The following is an 18299-nucleotide window of genomic DNA, read 5'->3' as shown; positions in this document are numbered from 1 at the left end:
AGCGATAATAGGTGCATCACCGAACAGGCGTTATCAAGGCGTTATCATCCTAATGCGTTATCAAGTAATTATAACCGCCGTAATTCACACCACCTACGGCCCCGCAAGGTCGCAGGTAGGTGTACTAGTCGGTGAATACATCCCCTCACCACCGCCCCCCTCCCCCCACAGGCAAAGGTTTGCGCTGTTAAGAGCAAACTAAGCAGATATCCCGTTGGATAAACTATGCTCAGCTCCTACAGACCTTCACGCTGTCTTCGGCCTGGATAGCAGTGTAAAATGCACAACGTCCACGGGAGGGTGGCGGAAAAACGGAAGTCCGGCTAACCGGCGCCTGCCACCGGAAAAAAAAAAACCAAGCCGAGCCAAACGGATAAACGAAAAATGAGCTGCCGTGAACTTAAAAAAGTAAAGAGAAGCAGATTTTCACGAAGCTCCGCGTTAATTTCAAATAACTAACTTGCTCACGTGATTTTGCAATGTTAGCAACAAGCGGGCGGTTCGTTCGATTCGCTCCTCCAAGGTGTCGGAGGCCGATAAAGTTCACAGTCCAGAGCGCACACAAGTGGTGGAGATGGATGCGCAAAGTCCTTCCTCCGCACTATACCCACGACACTGCGCATCACGCGAACAACTGAGAAACCGAAGCGTCCAGTCGGAAACGAATCTTGAGCAACGCGTACCAGCGCATACAGCGACGCCCCTCCGGGGAGAAGCATTGCGACAGACAGCGTCGGAGCGCCTGCGCGGCCGAACATCTCGCGTGGTCGTCGTCAGCGATTCAGGGCGGGGGCGCGATAACTCATCGCGCAAGCACCATCCCCGGGGATTAGCCTGCACGCAATATAGCGGCCGAAACACGAGAGCGAGAGCGAGAGAGAGCGAGAGAGAGCGAGAGAGAGAGAGAGAGAGAGAGAGAGAGAGAGAGAGAGAGAGAGAGAGAGAGAGGAGAGAGAGAGAGAGAGAGAGAGAGAGAGAGAGAGAGAGAGAGAGAGAGAGAGAGAGAGAGAGAGAGAGAGAGAGCCTTGGTGCAGCTAAGCTGTAGTTGCGCAAAATGAAAAAAAAAAAGTTGTTGGGAGAGCAAAAACCCGAAAGTTCCAGCGGGTATCCGAGCGTAGAGATCCGCCCGAAACCGACTCTCGCCACGGCTTACCTGTCCACATCCCCAAGGCTAGTGTCACCGCCCAAGACGCGGCGATTATACCCCTTTCCACGAGAGCCCGCGATGCGCTTCTAGTTAGAGGAGATTAGGGAAAACTTGGAGACGCCGTCCTCTCGAGTGTGTGGACTCGGGACGCAAACACGGCGGCGCTGGCTACGTTCCCGAGCTCGCGGCTCATACCTTATTAGGAGGGGAAATCCACCCGACAAAAGAAAATAAAACCGTAATACCATGAAGCAAGGGCTGGCCCAATGCCGTACACACGGCGGGAAAGGATATTACGGCGTCTATGCTAACGACGCACTAGTATGTCGCAAGGGGGTGGCAACAACACTGACAAGCTTATGCAGGCCCGTTCGCGTTAGCACGCCGACCAGTATTTGCAGGGCCGAGCGTGAGTGCACCCTAGGGAACGCCTTGTGCACTTTCTGGCAGGCCTTTGCGTGTGTTTCGGGACCCGCTGTTACTACGCGCTCCACAGAATTGAAACAGATGCTTGATCTCCCAGTTGCGAAAGTAGCGGAGAACGGCGAACAAGTGGGAACAAAGGTAGCGCCAGGGAAAGAAAGCCCAACCTCTCCACAAACCTATACACGTGGTACAGACGGTCGCTTCCAGCGCAAGGCGAAAGCCAGGATTAAATGCAGCAAGCACCGCGAGCGGCCCGTGTCGTGACGGTTGCGTCATAAAACTGGGTGAACGGCGCGGAATAGCGCACAGCTGGTGGAAGCTGTAATCGCTCTGGCTTCGGCGCCAGTACGCCGTAATAAGCGATGCTACGCAGAACGGTCGTAATGAGCTGAATGGGAAGGCACGAAAGGCTCACTCACTTCGCATGACAACGACCCGCACGCCGCGAATAAAGTGAATCCCGCGGGTAAATTCTATACCGCTAACACTTACGGCCCCAACGATACGCGTAATCACCACCTGCGCGGTAGGTTTCCCAGTCCAACAGCGTAGTAAGAATATATTTCACAGGCTTTTTTCTTTTAAATGCGTAAGCATTTCTACGTGGACTCAGCGACGAAGCCCGTCTGTCCATCTGTAACGCTTGATGTCTCAAACTTCCGCCGTATACACGGAAGTGCGCTTAAGGAAAGGTCCTTCAGCCATGATACTTCATGTAAGATTTGTTACTTTGTCACCAAAGAGATCAGCGTATATCAGAGCGCCTTATTAAACCTACATCCGGAAATTCTCAACTGCAAATTCCCGTTTTTTTTTTCACTGAATGTGCGCCCTTCTAAAGTGTGTGCGTGCGTAGGCGTGCCCAAAAATAGCTCCGCGAACGAACTTACTTAGCGCATCTAAACAGCGCTTGCACGGTTCATTTCGTCGCGATGTACGAAACAGAGTCACGTACCAGTCAACGTAAGTCAATCACAACTGAGGCCTAGTACAGCGCAAGACGGAACAACGGTAAAACCGCCACACCGACATGCCAGGGCGGGCAACGCTCCCCGAGGGTGCGCCGCAAACGAGATTGCTCGTAATTATCTACGACGCGCTTTCTAACAAACAGGCACGGCCTGTGCGAGCTTGCGTGGGCAACAAATAGAGCATGCATATCGCAGAAACGGAACTTCACAACGCATAGATAACAAAAATTTTCAAGAGGAGCGCTAAAAGACGGCTCCGAAAGCTTATTCAGGAAATCACATAATATTTAGCGCATAGTCTCGCGTTCGTTGGCGTCAAATTCGGCGCGCAATGTGGTCACGGAAAGGGAACGCGAAGCGACCTAAGCACAAGAACGAGAAGCCTAACGTGCCAGCACGGTCCGCGTTGGCCAGGCGGAGCGGGCAAGGCACAATCACATAGCAGTTTTGAGCGCGAAAGCTAAGCCTCGCCGTGCTGGTATGGCACAGCAGCGGCGGCCGAACAACAGGAAAAGAGAAACGGGGCATACGATCCGCGTGCGCGCACCCAGCCGCTGTTGTCCAAGGATCAACACAGCTGCCGCAAGTGCAGCTGCCGGCGAGGGAAGAATGGAGGCGACACGTCGGGGCCTTAAGGCACACCCGGAAGCAAGCCACGGGAGCACGCGCGACTTTTCTTGAGACTTGGCTTTTCGCGGAAGCGGCTTTGTACCGAGAGGAGCGAAAACCATGCGTACAGAAGAAGGTTTCTGTAAGACAAGGAAAACTACCACCATTACATCAGCACGGGGAGAAGATAGCCATCAGCTTGCATAGGCAAGTAAAGGCTAGATGACGTGCAAGGTAACAAGCAACCGTACGCAGTTCTTTAGCTTAACGCTGCTGATGGTGCCGAGGGAGAGCTCATCAGGTATTTCACGTACACCTCCATTTGCATCGCAAGTCTATAGGCGTACGCTTTAGGTGCAAGCGCAGGCGCTTACTAAAAGTGGTACAAATTACCTCCAACGCCTAAACGATGCATGCACCAGACAGGGTTACGTTTCTTCTATACTTTATACTCCTTAGTTTGGAAGTAATAAATACTGCATCGTATAGTGATAGTAGATGCGGAGACACGACGTGCATAATATATGTGGAACACGGCCTTTTCGAAGGCCTTCGAACAATGTCTACTGGGTGGCGTATTGCGTATACATACGGGGCGCAGTTGTTAGTAGTAAGCTGCCACGTGAAACTTTCCGCGTAGCTACCACAATAACAAGGCTTATCAAGCAGTCGTAAATTTTGAAACAGGTATGAACCCTCGAGCACGCAGCGCCTCCTGGCCAAATGGTTCATGCGTCGTTAACGCAAAAAGCTGAAGTTTAAAGCGGGAACCTAAGGCACCGCATAAGCAGTTGCTAAGGCGTGGTTTTTGCATTATTTAGGTGGGGGAAACAATGTAAAACAAAAAAGGAAGCTGCACATGAACGCAACTTGAATTTGGGATATCCATGACTTCGTGCAGCGCTTCTAAAGCGAAGCTTTAGTGCCCTCACTGATGACGGTGTACGCCAATACGCCCTGCAGGAAAGCCAACTTTCTCTGACGATAATTAAACGAAGAGTGTATAACATATGTATATTAGTTTCCTTATAGTTTTTTTTGTAAGATTGTAAGATTACGCGTCATCACCCCGCTACAAAGGGGATACCACTATCAATCATCATCATCATTATCAATGATGAATGATTGTGGGTGAGGTGAAACAAACAAACAAACAAAAACGCTTGCCGTGGCCGGAATCGAACCTGCGTACACCACCGCGTCATGAAGCCGGCGTCTATCAGATTGCTCCATTTCGGCATAGTCGAAGCGGACGCCCAGCAGCTCGTACAGATTCGCGCCGTAAACCCCAAACCCGAACGCTACGCCTACGGAGTGGACCCCCGCTAGTTGCTGGGGGTACTCTAGAAAAGTGGTGCGTACTCGCAGTGCGAGATTGGCCAACTAAAGAATCTATCTCAAAAAAGCTTTGCGTTCAACAATCGTCGTCAGACCGAGGGGTGCATGATGGGGTAGATGTTTTATTTGGACGGGGGGGGGGGGGGGGGGGGGGGGGGTTCAATTTTTTAAATTTCGGTTTCAGCTAATGGGTACGATCCGTTGCACCAAACACGGGAAAACAATTTCCTAAACAAAAAAATTTCCGAACACCATCCCTCGTTCCTCTCGACAAACACTACAAAACAACACCAGAACACTGTTTCCAAGCTCAATCGGTTACCCGACTGTTGGCGACTTAAAAAAAAAAAAGGACCCCAGCAAGGAAGGACGCCGTATAATAACGAAGCCTTCCCCGGACCGCTGCCCAGAGGAGACGACACGTCAGAAGCGGCCTCGAATGACAACTGAAGAGCGAATTATTCGACGCGGCGCGGAATTTGAACACTGAGCGGCCTACAGAGCCCTTGATGATGCATGCTCTCCGGTGTCCGCGCATTAGCGGCGACACAACGCGGGGTGGCTTAGTCAGCCCGTGTCCGAATGCGAAGAGCGTGGAGCGCAGGCCCGCAGAAAACAGCTCGTGTTCGGGTTAAACAATAGCCCTAATAAACCACACTGAGAGACCACACTCGAATAAAAAGTACATCTCTCTCTCCCTCTATTGGATGTACTCAAGAACCATACAAGTTTTATGTCAACCAAATTTTTTTGCTGGAATTGGGTGAAGTTACAGGAACGCTCTTTTTGCACTCCATTTTTTAAGGGGGGAAGGAGGAGAGGGTTGATTGTCGATTGTAGGGTTTAACGCGCCGACGCTACACAGGCGACGAGGCGCACCGTAGTGGAGGGGGCTCCGGATTAATTCTGACCACCTGGGGATCGTTAACGTGCGCCTAAAGCTCGTACACACGGGCGTTTTCGCTTTTCGCCTCCACCAGAAAAGCGGCAGCCGCGGCCGGGATTCGAACCCGCGACCTCGTGCTCGGCAGTCAACGCCATAGCCACTGAGCCAACGCAGCGGGAGGGGGGGAGAGGGTTGCCTATTCGCGCCTTCAACCATTCCCGTTTTGTTCGGTAAAAAACAAAAACAAACAAAAAAACTTCCCCGTAGACTGTCCCCCAAAACTCGGCGGCAACAGCTGCTTTCAGTGAAAAGCCGGGAACGGACAAAATCGCAAGTTAGAGTGCGGCCGCGCGTCAGATCATTCGCCGACGATTCGGATTTGCAGCGTCTTGTATGATGAAAGCGGATTTGAGGCAGCTTGCGAAAGCTGCGCAGGGGTAAAGGACACGTACAGCCGAGAATGGAAACATGTGGGCAATGCACTACTTCGGCGACTTTCCATGGTGACTTTCCACAAAAATAAAGAAACGTCGAGAAACGCAACTACGGGGTCAAAAGCCGCAGGCAATCATCAATGTTACCAGTTAAGGCAGACCTTCAGAATGCGTGGATTGAACTGTTAATAGAACGCGATAAAGGAAGAGATCGCGTGTATCACACGTCCCGTACGAATATTCATCCAAGTTATCAGGGAAGCATATTTTAAGGGCACGCCATCTTAACGGGCACAGTGAGGAAAAAAAAAAAACGTTCAAGAAAGGTTCAATGCCTCCAGGGGAGCGACGCGACGATCGTAATCGCGTTGATGCAGCTCTTGATACGTTTGGCCACTTTTCGCTAAGCCACCCGAAGCGGCAGGACGGGTCGGTCACAGCGCGATGCCACCGATGCCACCACACAGAAGCGATGCCCCACACCACACTACTAACACGTGGATCACACCACGTGACACTCGCATGCTTTCGCAGGCTCAGTAAGCGCACAAACAAATGCCTGTACTGCGTTACCTCTTATGTAGACTACAACTACAAGTTTGCCGAGAACGAGGGGCAGGGCTTCGGAGTTTTCAATGCGCCTAAACGCAAGGCGTAATGGAAGTTATCCTGTCATGAGCGGCCACCAGAATGTACCGCCCCAGAAGTAAGCTTGCTATCAGAAAATTTATCTCCGTGAGTAATTTCAGAACCAGACACTGATAACGCAGCTCGCATAAGGTTCGCTTCGAAATTTATCCGGCAGATACGACAGGTTCGCTCGCACTCGAGAGAGTTCAATCGAGTTCGCGGGATATTTATCGGTGAAGCCCGTTGCTGCTCCGGTAGATAAGGGCAGTGCGTTTGCCCAAGTCCAGGCCTTACTGAATAACCAGAACGATGTTAGAGCGCTTCAGGAAGGCGGAAAAAACCGCTGCACTCCGAAGCCGTGCCCCTCACGGCCGTCTCCGCTGAAAGATGACACGCTCGAGAGAGCACAGCTAACAAAACGAGCGCGCGTCGCGCTTCACTGAACACGGCGAGGAGTCCGAAGACAGCGAGACAGTAATAAACGACCAATTAGGGATGTCAGCCAAGGACAGCTAGCTACTCGGAAACTCCGACCTTCTAGCTAGGCCGCGCGCAGCGCACTCTACAATTCTCAGCTTTGACACGGGTCCAAACGCACGTGTCTCAGGTGCTGCCCCCACTCAGAATACAGCTTCAGGAAAGTGCGAACTGCAGACGAGGACAAGAGATATACGACGATAAAACGCCTTAAATCGGGAACTCACCTGATCACGTTTCAACGGTACTTACTCGTCCATGACCCACGGGCTGAAAACCCACCGTGTACCAATATGAAAAGTTTTACAGGTCCATGAAAATGTTCCCAACGGCCTAGTTTGCTTATTTTAGAAATAAAGCACAGCCCACCTATAGCGAACCTGGTTTTAACGAAATCCCGGTTATAACGAACAAACCTTCGTTTCCGGTTAGCGTGTGTGCACGTACATTTTATGCCCAGATGAGGCGAAAAACGGATACAACGAACTGATTTCCGTTTCCCGATACGTTCGTTGTAAGCGGTCTGGACTGTATATTCCTTCTGTGCTGAAATAAAGATAAAATTCTCGCTTGCCGCACCGCGAACGCCATCTAGTGAAAACTAGCTAAACTAAAATGTGTTGGTTGTTTAATTTTTATTTCGGTATAAAAAAGCGATACATTGCTAAAATAAGCAAACTAGGACGTTACGAACATTTTCTCGGACCTGCGAAACTTTTCGTATTGGTGCACGATGGGTTTTCAAGAACGTGGGTCATCAATTCGTAAGCCCCATAGAAATGCGATCACGCGAGTCCACCTTAATGCGGGCAAGCCGTTTCTGCATACTTACAACCTAAAGGGGCTAAAAAACCCGGACGGAGAATAATCGATTACGACAGTCACGGCATCACTTATAACTGAACTCTGACATCTTTCCGAGTAATACCCCGGCTACACTAGGGTCCGAATGTCATTTAAACTAAATGTCATCTGACTCAAATGGGGTGCTTCGAATGCCATTCAGAATCCGCCGTGCTACACTACAATTTCGATGGCATTTGAAAGCTTTAACAATCGCTCGCCGTGCTGCATGACACTGCTGCTGTCGAGTTCTGTTGTTACACAGTAATGGAAGAATCAAATTTAGCGGCAGTCTTTGGCATTCAAATGATATCCAATTGACAATAACGTAAGCTTTGACACGGTTTTCGCTTCATTCTGAATCGCAATGGAGGTTTTCTTTTTTTTTTTTTGTGCTGTCTGGCCACACTGGTTCGTCGCTTGCTCAAACTGGTGCTGAGAGTACGGAATTATTACATCTTGATGTCACGATTTAAGTGAACGAGAAGTAAACAAAGTCCCCTAATAAAGAATAGTTTGTTTGTTTTAAGTACACCGGTAATGTATTTGCTTATGCTGCCTTGTAACGCCGTGCGCGAGAGTGCTAGAAATGGCATGTGAGAGCCCCAATAGTCTCTCTGGGCGCTCATTTGTCTCGAATGTCACTTCAGCCGAACGCCATTTCAAAGCCCAGTGGAGCAGCACAACTTCGCATTTGAGTCAAATGCCATGCGGACGCTAGTGTAGCAGGAATATAAGACAGCCTCTATGCATCAGAATTAACCCAATGGGTGTGTCAAGAAACGCAGGATTTTAAGAAAACAAAGTTCAATTGGAAGTGGCGCCTTGACTGCCGTAATCGCTTATTCTCCGTCCGGGTTTTTTCGCTCCCCAAGTTTTGAAGTACGCAGAAGCAACTCGCCCGCATTAAGCTGCTGTGCCGTCGTCGGCAGTTCACACTTTTCAGAAGCCTCACATTGTTACATTCTGCAGCATGGCAAACTAGGCTCTAGCCAGGTGAACTTTCCTGGCTTTCTTCTACATTCTTTCTTCCTCCCTTGCAGAGCTACCGGCGGCGAGAACACGTGGCCAGCGCAGCACCCAGCCGCCCCCGCCGGTGCCCTGAAGTGGTAGCTCCCGGGAGAGCGGGCACAACTGACGCACGCCTCGGGCGCACCTGAATTGACTGTCATTAGGTTGCGGCGAAGGCCGACAACGGGACACGAATAGAGGACTGCGCGCAAACCCAACGGGGGGAGGGAACGGGGCGGTAAGCCCAACTCCACCCGCGGTGTTTGTTCACCGTACTCTAATCATGAACAGGTACTCCAAAAGTGGGTCAACTTTTCACCCGACCGCGACTCCGAGAGGCTGATGCCAGAAACCGCGAGCGCGAATTCTTCCCAGTTATTGAACGTGCTTTTACACATAAACAAGCTCCCGTGCGCTCATTTTATCAAAGCGCAATTGTCTCGCTGTCTTGAGCCCCGCGCGGTAACAGTGAAGGGCGATCAAGGGCCAGCAACACAGAAATGTGCAACTTCTACCAAACCAGCAGCTAATGAATACTTGAGAGGCAGCCCGTGACGTTGCGGGTAAACGAATAAACGCAAACCTTTACCCACGCCTCATTCAATACAGATAATCAACCGAAGCTGCAGTGCCACTAAAGCGAACAAATACTTAGATTGTACGTCAGAGAAGAAACGCACAATTACCTAGCCGACTGCGAAACCGAACGAACGATTCGATCGCCCTTGCTACGTTTCTGATGACTGCTTAGCACCGAAGTAATGAAAAAAATAAACGCTCTGTTAACGAGCTATACCTGGCAATGCAATTAAGATGCCAAAGTAAGTGGTGCCAAGACCAGTGGTCATATTGTCACAACGAAATGATCGACTATTAAGACAACAAAAAATGCGGGCGTAACTTTTCCCCTCATCCTTTATCCGTACGCCGCGGTTTCGAGTAAATTCCTCTAGACGACACGAATCCCGAATTGCACCGTGTACGCAGATTATTAGCACGATACCGCCAGATTTATCCAGCCTTCTTAGAACGACAATCGCAAAGCTATCCAAACACAAGGCGGTAGTTGGACACACCGTTCTGAGTTAAACTAACGCCGCGAGCACGCTGATTAGCGCGGTTCCACTGCACTAATTCCGCCTCCCGATGAATACAAGCTCAATGTCACCCAAAGGCAAGACGTCAGACGCATACTCCAGTTCAAGAGCTCACTCGCACGCGTTCTGTGTTGCTGGACCCTTTCACACGCAGTCTAGCGCGTCCGTTAAGCGTAGCAGCAGTAGCAGCAGCCAGAGCAAACAGTGGCTGCACGCACGCACGCACGACGGCAGTGCAGGGCAGGCAGCCCAACTCACGTGGTGCCGCAGTCCGCCTTCACAGCCGGTTCGCACCGCATCCACGGGACGCGAGGGCGGCTTCACTGCCAGGCACAACAGAAGCAACAACGACGGCGCAGTAGCAGTATTCCAAAACTCGGACGGCGGACAAGGGCGACGGAAGCACAGCCAGTGCGCCGCTCAACATCGCGCCGTTCACACCGAAAAAAAGAAAAGAAAAAGAAACAAACCGAAAGAAAAAAAAGTAAGGCCGCACAAGAGCCGCAGACAACAAGCCGAGGATGTCGTGAGGACGTCGCCGCGACGACGACAACAGGCGGTTTCTTCGGTGGACGAGACCAACTTTTCGTCACTCAGGTCGCTGGTGGCACGAACATTGTGTTCCCACACACCGGGTCTTTCGGAGTTCACGACCGGAAGACGGGGGAAAAACAACGTGCGCGATCAGAACAAGGCACGGGAGAAGCTTGTTGCGCCCACGACCGAGCCGCGAAGAGCACGCAGACGAGAATGAGAGGGAGAGGAAGCTGGCAGCGCGAGTAACGTGGTGGGGCTCGAGCACCGAGGCACACGCGAAGGGAACGCTTCGGACGCGAAGCGCCGACTGCCGCAGCCGCGCAGGCACCGATCGGCTCTCTCTCCTCCGGCCAAGCAAAGCGCGGCCAGCGCCCCTAAGAACAACGAAGAGGACGGCGTCACCAAGCTCCGCACACAGCACGGCTGAGAGAGAGAGCGCGAAGGAGAGAGGGGGAGAGAGACCGAGGAGAGATATCAGAGAGAAGGTCTCGGCTACTGTTCGCAGCGCCGCCGCCACAGCAGTCGGTCGCGAGCCCGGGACGCAGTCGCGCTGCCGGTCTACGGGTTCTGGCCAGCGGATGTGACGTCAGTCGCGCAAATCGTCCACGAAACCGTTTATATCGAACTTCGACTTTTAGAATCGCTGCTTGTATCGAACAGTGTGAACACCTCGAAATTTCTGCGTTTGCACTGAATTTTCGCAGTTGGCAATTGCCCGACAGCGCAGCTGGTCGCGAGCCGGGGACGCAATCACGCACCCCAAATCCACGGGACTGTCTACCGGACGTGACGCCATTTGTTCCAACGTGTTTATATCGTTGAAATTATTCCTTATATCGAACAGCCTCAACATATAGGTTTTATTTTTAATTTTACGCGGAACGTTCGAGCGCGAATTATCCTCCACGACAGACCGTCGCACGCTTAGGTATGTCTACCGGTTGTGACGCCACGCGGGATCAGCATGGACTCGTTTATATCGAACCCCGACTTATCGAAGTATTGCTTGTATCGAATAGACTCAACGTCCCCCAAAATTCTGTTTAAATCGAACGTTTCACCACAGCGAATTATCCATTTTAACGAATTGTTTTTCGATCGCCTTCGAGTTCGAAATGTGCCAGTACGACTTCGTCATTTTCTAGCAGCGCCTTGGTGTTGCTAAAATTCGAGCAAAAATGTATCCGTCACAGAACATCGATCGGACTTGTTACTACATTTTCAGCTGCTTCGACTGATAAGACAGAGGAGCTGTGAAGTACATTGAACAGCCTCACGAAGTTCCGTAGTTAAGTGTACTGAAATGTAGTACGATGGCGTTATATTCGTTTTTCAATGGTGCAATTCAGCCGACAAACTAGTAAAAAAAGAATCAGTAATCCCATATTGCCCAACAGCCTAAAGCTTCATGCCAGCTTCCCAATATTTAAACCGAGCTTTCGCAAAGCACGGATAACAACATAAAAGAAGAATGGGGCCCCGCCACCCGAAGTTCTCTTCAACATCGACAGAAAACGCTCCACGAAAGCGACGGAGAGGAAACAAATGTCTCAATATTATGAAGCAAGTCTGCACTTAGCGCTGACGCAGTCCCGGGAGCAGGCGTAGCACAAAGTAACAGCTGCCGCCCTTTTCTGGAAAACCCGAACCGTTTTAATCAGGGAGGTACTGAAACAAAAAAGGAAAGGAAGAAGGTCGGTTTCGAAAATCACATTAAGCGGCTCAGCCCGGAAAAGGGAGGGGACGCCAGTTAGGCGCAAGAGAGGCGGGCGGGGCTTTGATGGCCGAATACGAAGCCCGAATCATCATTCCTAACCCTCCTTTAAAATTAAAAACATAAATTGCGACGTTTTGGACGGCTTTGTTGAGAGACGTAGCTTTCTTATTTCTCTGCCATTAAGCCACCGACCTCCGCTCGGAGTATAAAGACAAGAATTTAATAGAACTCTCTTTCCACCCCGGCAGCAGCGCTTATTCTTTTTGATCCGCTCAGCTCCGCTCGGGGCCTCCCCCGCCAATGACTTCTATTTCCTGTACATTACTGTCATAGTCAATCTTGCAACCATGCGCGCGTTTTGTGTCGTAACGGAAGAAGAGACAGGCGGCCGTCAGATAAACGTCCGCTGACCCGAAGAATGTCGGAACGTAAGAGCAAAAAGGAAGAACGCTTTTAAGTCTTTAAGGTACAGATACATACGCATCGGCCACACGCGGAAAATGGAGAACCGTATTTGTAAGAGTACTTTATCGGAGTCGGAGCGCGTTTTGAATTAAGTAGCGAGTGCGCATGCAAGTCTCGCCTGTCAAGAGCGCCAATTTCTCGCCGGGGAGATGTCTGAAGACCCCCCCCCCCCCCTCTCTCTCTCTCTCTCTCTCTCTCTCTCTCTCTCTCTCTCTCTCTCTCTCTCTCTCTCTCTCTCTCTCTCTCTCTCTTTTAACTATACCAGTGAATTTTCTTAATCGGGCGTCTCAGAGCTTTATGTGCCAGGCGAGCGGTACAGGAAAAGATACAGCGGCGGGCTCTACGGGAGCGACAAATAAACCAGGATAAACTCGGAACAGCTTTAGCTCTATACCCACCACTTTCCCAAGCGTTGCAACGCTTCAAGCCGCTACGACTGCGCAGCTAAAACTGACGGGTCAATGTTCGTCGACGACGTTTGAAAACGAAACCAAAGTTCGACTAAGTCACCCATTTCCGAGCGACCCAGCGGGCATCGGTAGCCGATTGAGAGAATCTGAACCAAAAGTAGTCTCTCCGTTTTGTTAAACTAGTGGTTAAAAAAATGAAAGCAAAGCACGCACAAGGTGTAGCCCTGTGTACCGCAAGTAAATCCGCTCTAGCTGTAGCCAGGGAAGACGGGAGGAAAAGTAGAAATACAAATGGGTGTGTAAGTGCCGGAAAATGCCGGTAGTATATATACCCAGACCCGTGAACACCGCAATTTCGCTGGAATCACCGAACACGCGCTCGTTGGAGGCAACGGGTACTTTCAAAAGTTATCCGGCGTCCCGGCTGACTCGACTATGCCTAAACTAAAACGTCATAGCCATGCCCTGCGACGCTTTCCCACTCTTAATAAAAAAAGGTCGTAAAAAGGTAGTAACGGCCGTATTTACTAACTCCATACGAACCTTACTACCCCGCAGTTTTGTACGTAGGCTCTGCCACTAACAACTGCATGGTTAGTAAGTTAACTGAGTGTGGGAAGTAGTAGCACAAGATTAAGGTCGTGCTTATGACCAGGTTGTGCATGGTCAGTTAGTAAACGCATGTAGCTCAGAAGAGTGCTATGGCTGGGATTTTACTAGTGGGGGTAGGGGTGCTTACTGCCTGCTTCGGTTAGTAATTCTGACCAGTGCTACATTTACTACATCCAGTTACTGAGTACCTAGTGTATACTGGGTTAGTATTCCATTAGTGAATGCCCCGACCTTTTTTTTAAGAGTGTAGCATGAGAGAAAGAGAGAGACGGAGAGAAAGCACCCGGTACGAGAATGAACAAGAACGAAGAAATAAAATAAATAACCTTTAAGCATTACCTCTTAGACATCTGCTTATTTCCCGTAGCACCCACGTCTCCCACCTGCGTTTAAAGAAAAAGCGCTACCAGGACGCGAGCCTAAATAACGAGAAGTAACGATGCGGGATGAAGCTGACAAAACCAAAGATGCCAAGAAACAACGAAGGGGCGAAGGCGAGGAGAGTGGAGGGAAAGGGTGGTTAAACTTGGATTACGTTGTAATCAAGAAACCGGGCCGGGTCGGCCGTCTTCGACCAGGGTCCCACACTCTTCTAGAAAATACCATAATAATTTCGGCCCCGGGACGCGGACGCGCGCTGTAAGAGAAATTGAGAGTCGCCCAACGAAAGATGGGCCGCGCTACGTGGTCCACCGCGCGTTAAATTAATAACGACGCCGAGAGAGAAACAACTTCAGAAAAAGAAACGGGACGCAACAGAAAGAAATAAGGCGGCAAGAATAAAAGCCAGGAACAGTCTGGAGCACTCTCCACAGAGTGCCGCCACGTAGCTTGCCAAAGCGAACCAAGCGAAAACAAACCAAAACGGCACGCGAATCAGGTGGCCTTATGGTGCGTGCAAGGATACCGCGGAGGGGTTAAAAAAAAGAAAAGAAAAAAAAAAGGAAAGAAACCCGGCCGGTTTTGTTTGACGCACTTTCACTGAGGCACGCCGGAGAGATCAATTTAATTCGACCCTAAGTGCGTTATACGTTACTAAGAACATCAGTTCCATGCGTGTCCATTTGATTTAGTTGACTGGTTTCCCGGGAGAGCCATATCCGACTCGAAAGGGCCCCCAGTGGCCGCCTGTAAAGCTAAAGAAGACATTCCGATCCGATTAAAACGAGAAGCACTGTACACTAAGCAGCTTTGCTATACTTCGTACTACATCTAGAAGAAAGTAACGCCCCAGCGAACTGTATAATTCTTAAAGGGAGCGCTTCAGGGCTGGTTGTGAGCTTTGCGAAAGGGTAAAACACTTCCGAACAAAAGAGAGAAAGATAGAAAGAGTGAAAGCTGGGTCCTAAAGGGACCAAGAAAACAGCATACATCTTTCTTTTCTCTGAACGCACTAGTCCGTTGTAACATGCTCTACTCCAACTCCATCCCGAAGGCGTCAAAAAATGTCGCAGTCACTGACCCCGAAAAGTCCCCGTGACGTCACTGGGTCAGTGCGAAAAGGGGTCCGTGAGCCACCACTATTCAGTTTGTTTTAGGGCGCAGCCCTTTGGCAGGCGTCTCTGGGCTGGGCCACGTCGTCGTCGTAACCGAGTGAACGATGGCAAGACCGAATAAGACAGAGTAGTGAAAAGAAGCAATGGAGGAGAGTGTCGCGAAATTGTGAGGGGAGGGTGGTTCGCCATGGCGGCGTGAGCGCTCTCCGAAAGCGTGCGGTGGGGGAGGGGAAGTATGCTGTGACCGCACGAGACGCTCGTCTGCGCGACGCTGGCCAAAACGTGAGGGGGGCGTGCGCGGGACGACTGTGTGCGTTCCCTGCCTAAGACGCCGGTCGCGGTCCCTTCCTGAGACGCACTTCCAAAACGTGAGGGGGGCATGCGTGGGACGACAGTGTGCGTTCCCTGCCTAAGACGCCGGTCGCGGTCCCTTCCTGAGACGCACTTCGCGCTGCTTCAGCACACTGCATCAGGGAGTATCAATCGCCAGCCAATTTTTTTTCGCATCCTCTAGCTGTACGTCGCCCCTTAAATAAGCCTTTAAAAAAGAAAAGAAAGAAGGGGGAGGGCAGCGGAGAGGTTTCACGTAAGCACCATTACGGGTTATCGCAAAAAAATCCTGCTTACCATGGATGGCTTACGTTCGCATGCTAATTTCATGAAAATTACATGAATCCCGCAAAGCTGTCGGTGAAAATAAATGAGAATGAGAGAGCGAAATATCGCTCACGTTTGCACAAAGGTTCCACTGAGTTGTTGAGAGCCAACGGCAGAAAACGACGCGAAGTACGCACTGCCGACAACTATTATTGAGTTATCCGCACACGCAAAAACACTGCGGGAAGGAAAAAAAAAAACCAAGATTAAACTAGATTTCTGAACGTCGAGACCATTATCCAAGAACTACCGAGCATATTCAGAGCGTTAATCGTTAATGGCGGCACACGAACGAGCAAGACGAGAGACGGCAATAACAAGAACTCAACCTTGACGACGCGTCTGCACGTCAGCGGCAAGCTTAAAACAAAACCTCGAAACACGCATCGATACAGAGGTGGCGGAAATAAAAAGTGAACCCGCATATCGTGAGGCAAAATGAACGAAATAAGAAGGATTGAAGAGAAAAAAAAAAAGCGCAGTTACACCAAAAGTGGAAGAGTTTTCCACCGGATAGATTCTCGTATATCAGTCAGCAAGAAGTACACCGGTTTCTGCAAGTGAGCAGCGCAGCGAGTGCACATTACTCAAGAATGCGCAGCCACAGCGCAAATAACACCCAGCACAAAACAGCCTGACGAACGTAAAATACCAGGTAGAATCTGCACTGCAGGCAAAACGCAAATCGAGCGTTTTTCGAATACAGCGACACCACGCGGTCAGCGACTCTTCAGCGACGTCGGTGCCACATGTTTTTTTTTTTTTCTTCACTCTTTGCCATTCCGTCCCTCATAAAAATTTTTACCAACATTGAGTTCAATGTTTGTTGACAAAAGTCGACAAAAGCTACCAACATTGAGTAGACTGTCTACTTACTGTCTATAGACTTCCTAGCAACAGCCTACCAACTTTTTGTCAACCATTGGCCACCGTGTTTGAACTGAAACGTTTCTGTAGACTTTCTACAGAAAGTTTTTTGTAGACTTTATACTCAATCGCTGTTGCTAACCGAAGCGTTTCTGACAGGATATTCGAAACGTGATGCAGTGAGAAAAGCCGGCCATTCCTAGACCGTGGTGTCAATACAGCTTAATAGAACGTCGTCATTATTGCCCTTTAAAAGATCGTTTAGTGGGAGCAAAAATGAAAAAAAAAGAAAGCAGAAACAGATTAGGCCTCGGGAACCTCGTCTGCGAGGGTTCACATTTTGCGGAGCCACACATCCACACGCGCACTTTCTGAAACACAACACAACAAACAACACAACCCCAGCTCACAAACGTACTACATCCGAAAAACCACAAGCGCTTGCAAGCAGGACACCGACACCGCACAAATGCTAGCAGTGCACTTCATGTATATATACCCGCCAGCCGCGGGATGCCGATGCCGCGGTGAGGCGCGCCTCTCATTGCATGTTTACAAAACTACGCGTTATTATTTCCAAAATATAATACCGCGAAACACTGGAACGTAAGCAATTGCACATATCTTCATGTTTACTTTATTGTTGCAAGCTGTAACTAAACAAAACGGAAATCTGGAATGGGTTGCGCGCTGCGTTTCGGCTGCCTCCGGTGATTGACGCGTTTCTCCCGGAGGTACGCAAAGAGGGAGGGGCGCCGCTGGCGGTTGGCCGAGAGCGACCAAAACATCTGCGCCGGCCGTATTAGGTGGGCATAGCAGGCGATTTTAGATTATCGCCGTTGTTGGAGACACGTCCAGTAGTCTGTCGCGAAATATTTACTGGCATAATTCGTTCCTTTCAACCATGCATGGCACTTAGCTTGCGCAAATCAAAACACAGTGACGAGCGGTTGCGCGTGGTTGATGCCGCTGGCTGGCGCTTGTTCGGAACCGCTGAATAGTCATGTTGATCACCGTGAAGAGTGAAAGCGAGCGGGTCGTGAAGTACCAACCCGTGCGGCTGAGGGACGAACTGGTTGTTCCGAGGGAGAAACTGCGCGGCTCGAGGTACGAACAGTGAAAGTTGCTCCCTTTTGCTACTTTTTTTTTTCTCGGGCTGCACAAGTGTGAAGATACATGCAGAGAGAGAGGGAGAGAGAAAGATACGTGTGTGTGTGTGTGTGTGTGTGTGTGTGTGTGTGTGTGTGTGTGTGTGTGTGTGTGAGAGAGAGAGAGAGAGAGAGAGAGAGTATGTGTGTCTGTGTGCGTACGTGCGTGCGTGCGTGCGTGCAGGCGCTTGGGCGCGCGTGTGTTTGTGTGTGTGTGTGTGTGTGTGTGTGTGTGTGTGTGTGTGTGTGTGTGTTTAAAACCTGATTCAAACAAAGTAACGTAATTTGGTTAAAGTCAAGTAAATAGTTTGTCCCCAAATATTGTGAACCTGTCCTGGTATTTAGCAAAAACCAATATGAATTAATTGAAATCGGACTCCAGGACGAAGGAAAAAGATGTTTGCGTTAAATTCAACTTGAGACGAAGCGTGTCAAAACACTTTTAGTGATCATCCTACAGAAGCTCGTCAACAGACAAATGTCAACAAAAATGAGGCAGACTTTCTATATACAACCGTCAA

The 18299-nt window shown here is 50.1% G+C and overlaps 1 protein-coding gene across 21 annotated transcripts in view; it reads right to left on the bottom strand.

Moving 5' to 3' along the window:
- Nucleotides 1-18299, bottom strand: part of LOC144142598 (CUGBP Elav-like family member 1-A) — a 479679-nt gene that overhangs the window by 230732 nt on the left and 230648 nt on the right. For 3 of the 21 annotated variants that reach the window (XM_077674212.1, XM_077674211.1, XM_077674219.1), the window contains exon 1: nucleotides 10128-10788. The exons of 10 other annotated variants lie outside the window; for them this stretch is intronic. In XM_077674212.1, the coding sequence (XP_077530338.1) occupies nucleotides 10128-10168 (41 nt within the window). In that variant the 5' untranslated portion in view covers nucleotides 10169-10788. Of the gene's footprint in view, nucleotides 1-10127; nucleotides 10791-18299 lie in introns of those variants that run through there. 8 more of the 21 variants (XM_077674210.1, XM_077674214.1, XM_077674208.1 and 5 more) reach the window with 6 other exon arrangements.

Source organism: Haemaphysalis longicornis, unplaced genomic scaffold (genome assembly GCF_048455015.1).
Source record: "Haemaphysalis longicornis isolate Haplotype H1 unplaced genomic scaffold, Haemaphysalis longicornis Haplotype H1 scaffold_6, whole genome shotgun sequence".
In the NCBI taxonomy this organism is placed as follows: Eukaryota; Metazoa; Arthropoda; class Arachnida; order Ixodida; family Ixodidae; genus Haemaphysalis; species Haemaphysalis longicornis.
This window is presented reverse-complemented; position numbering and strand designations above follow the sequence as displayed.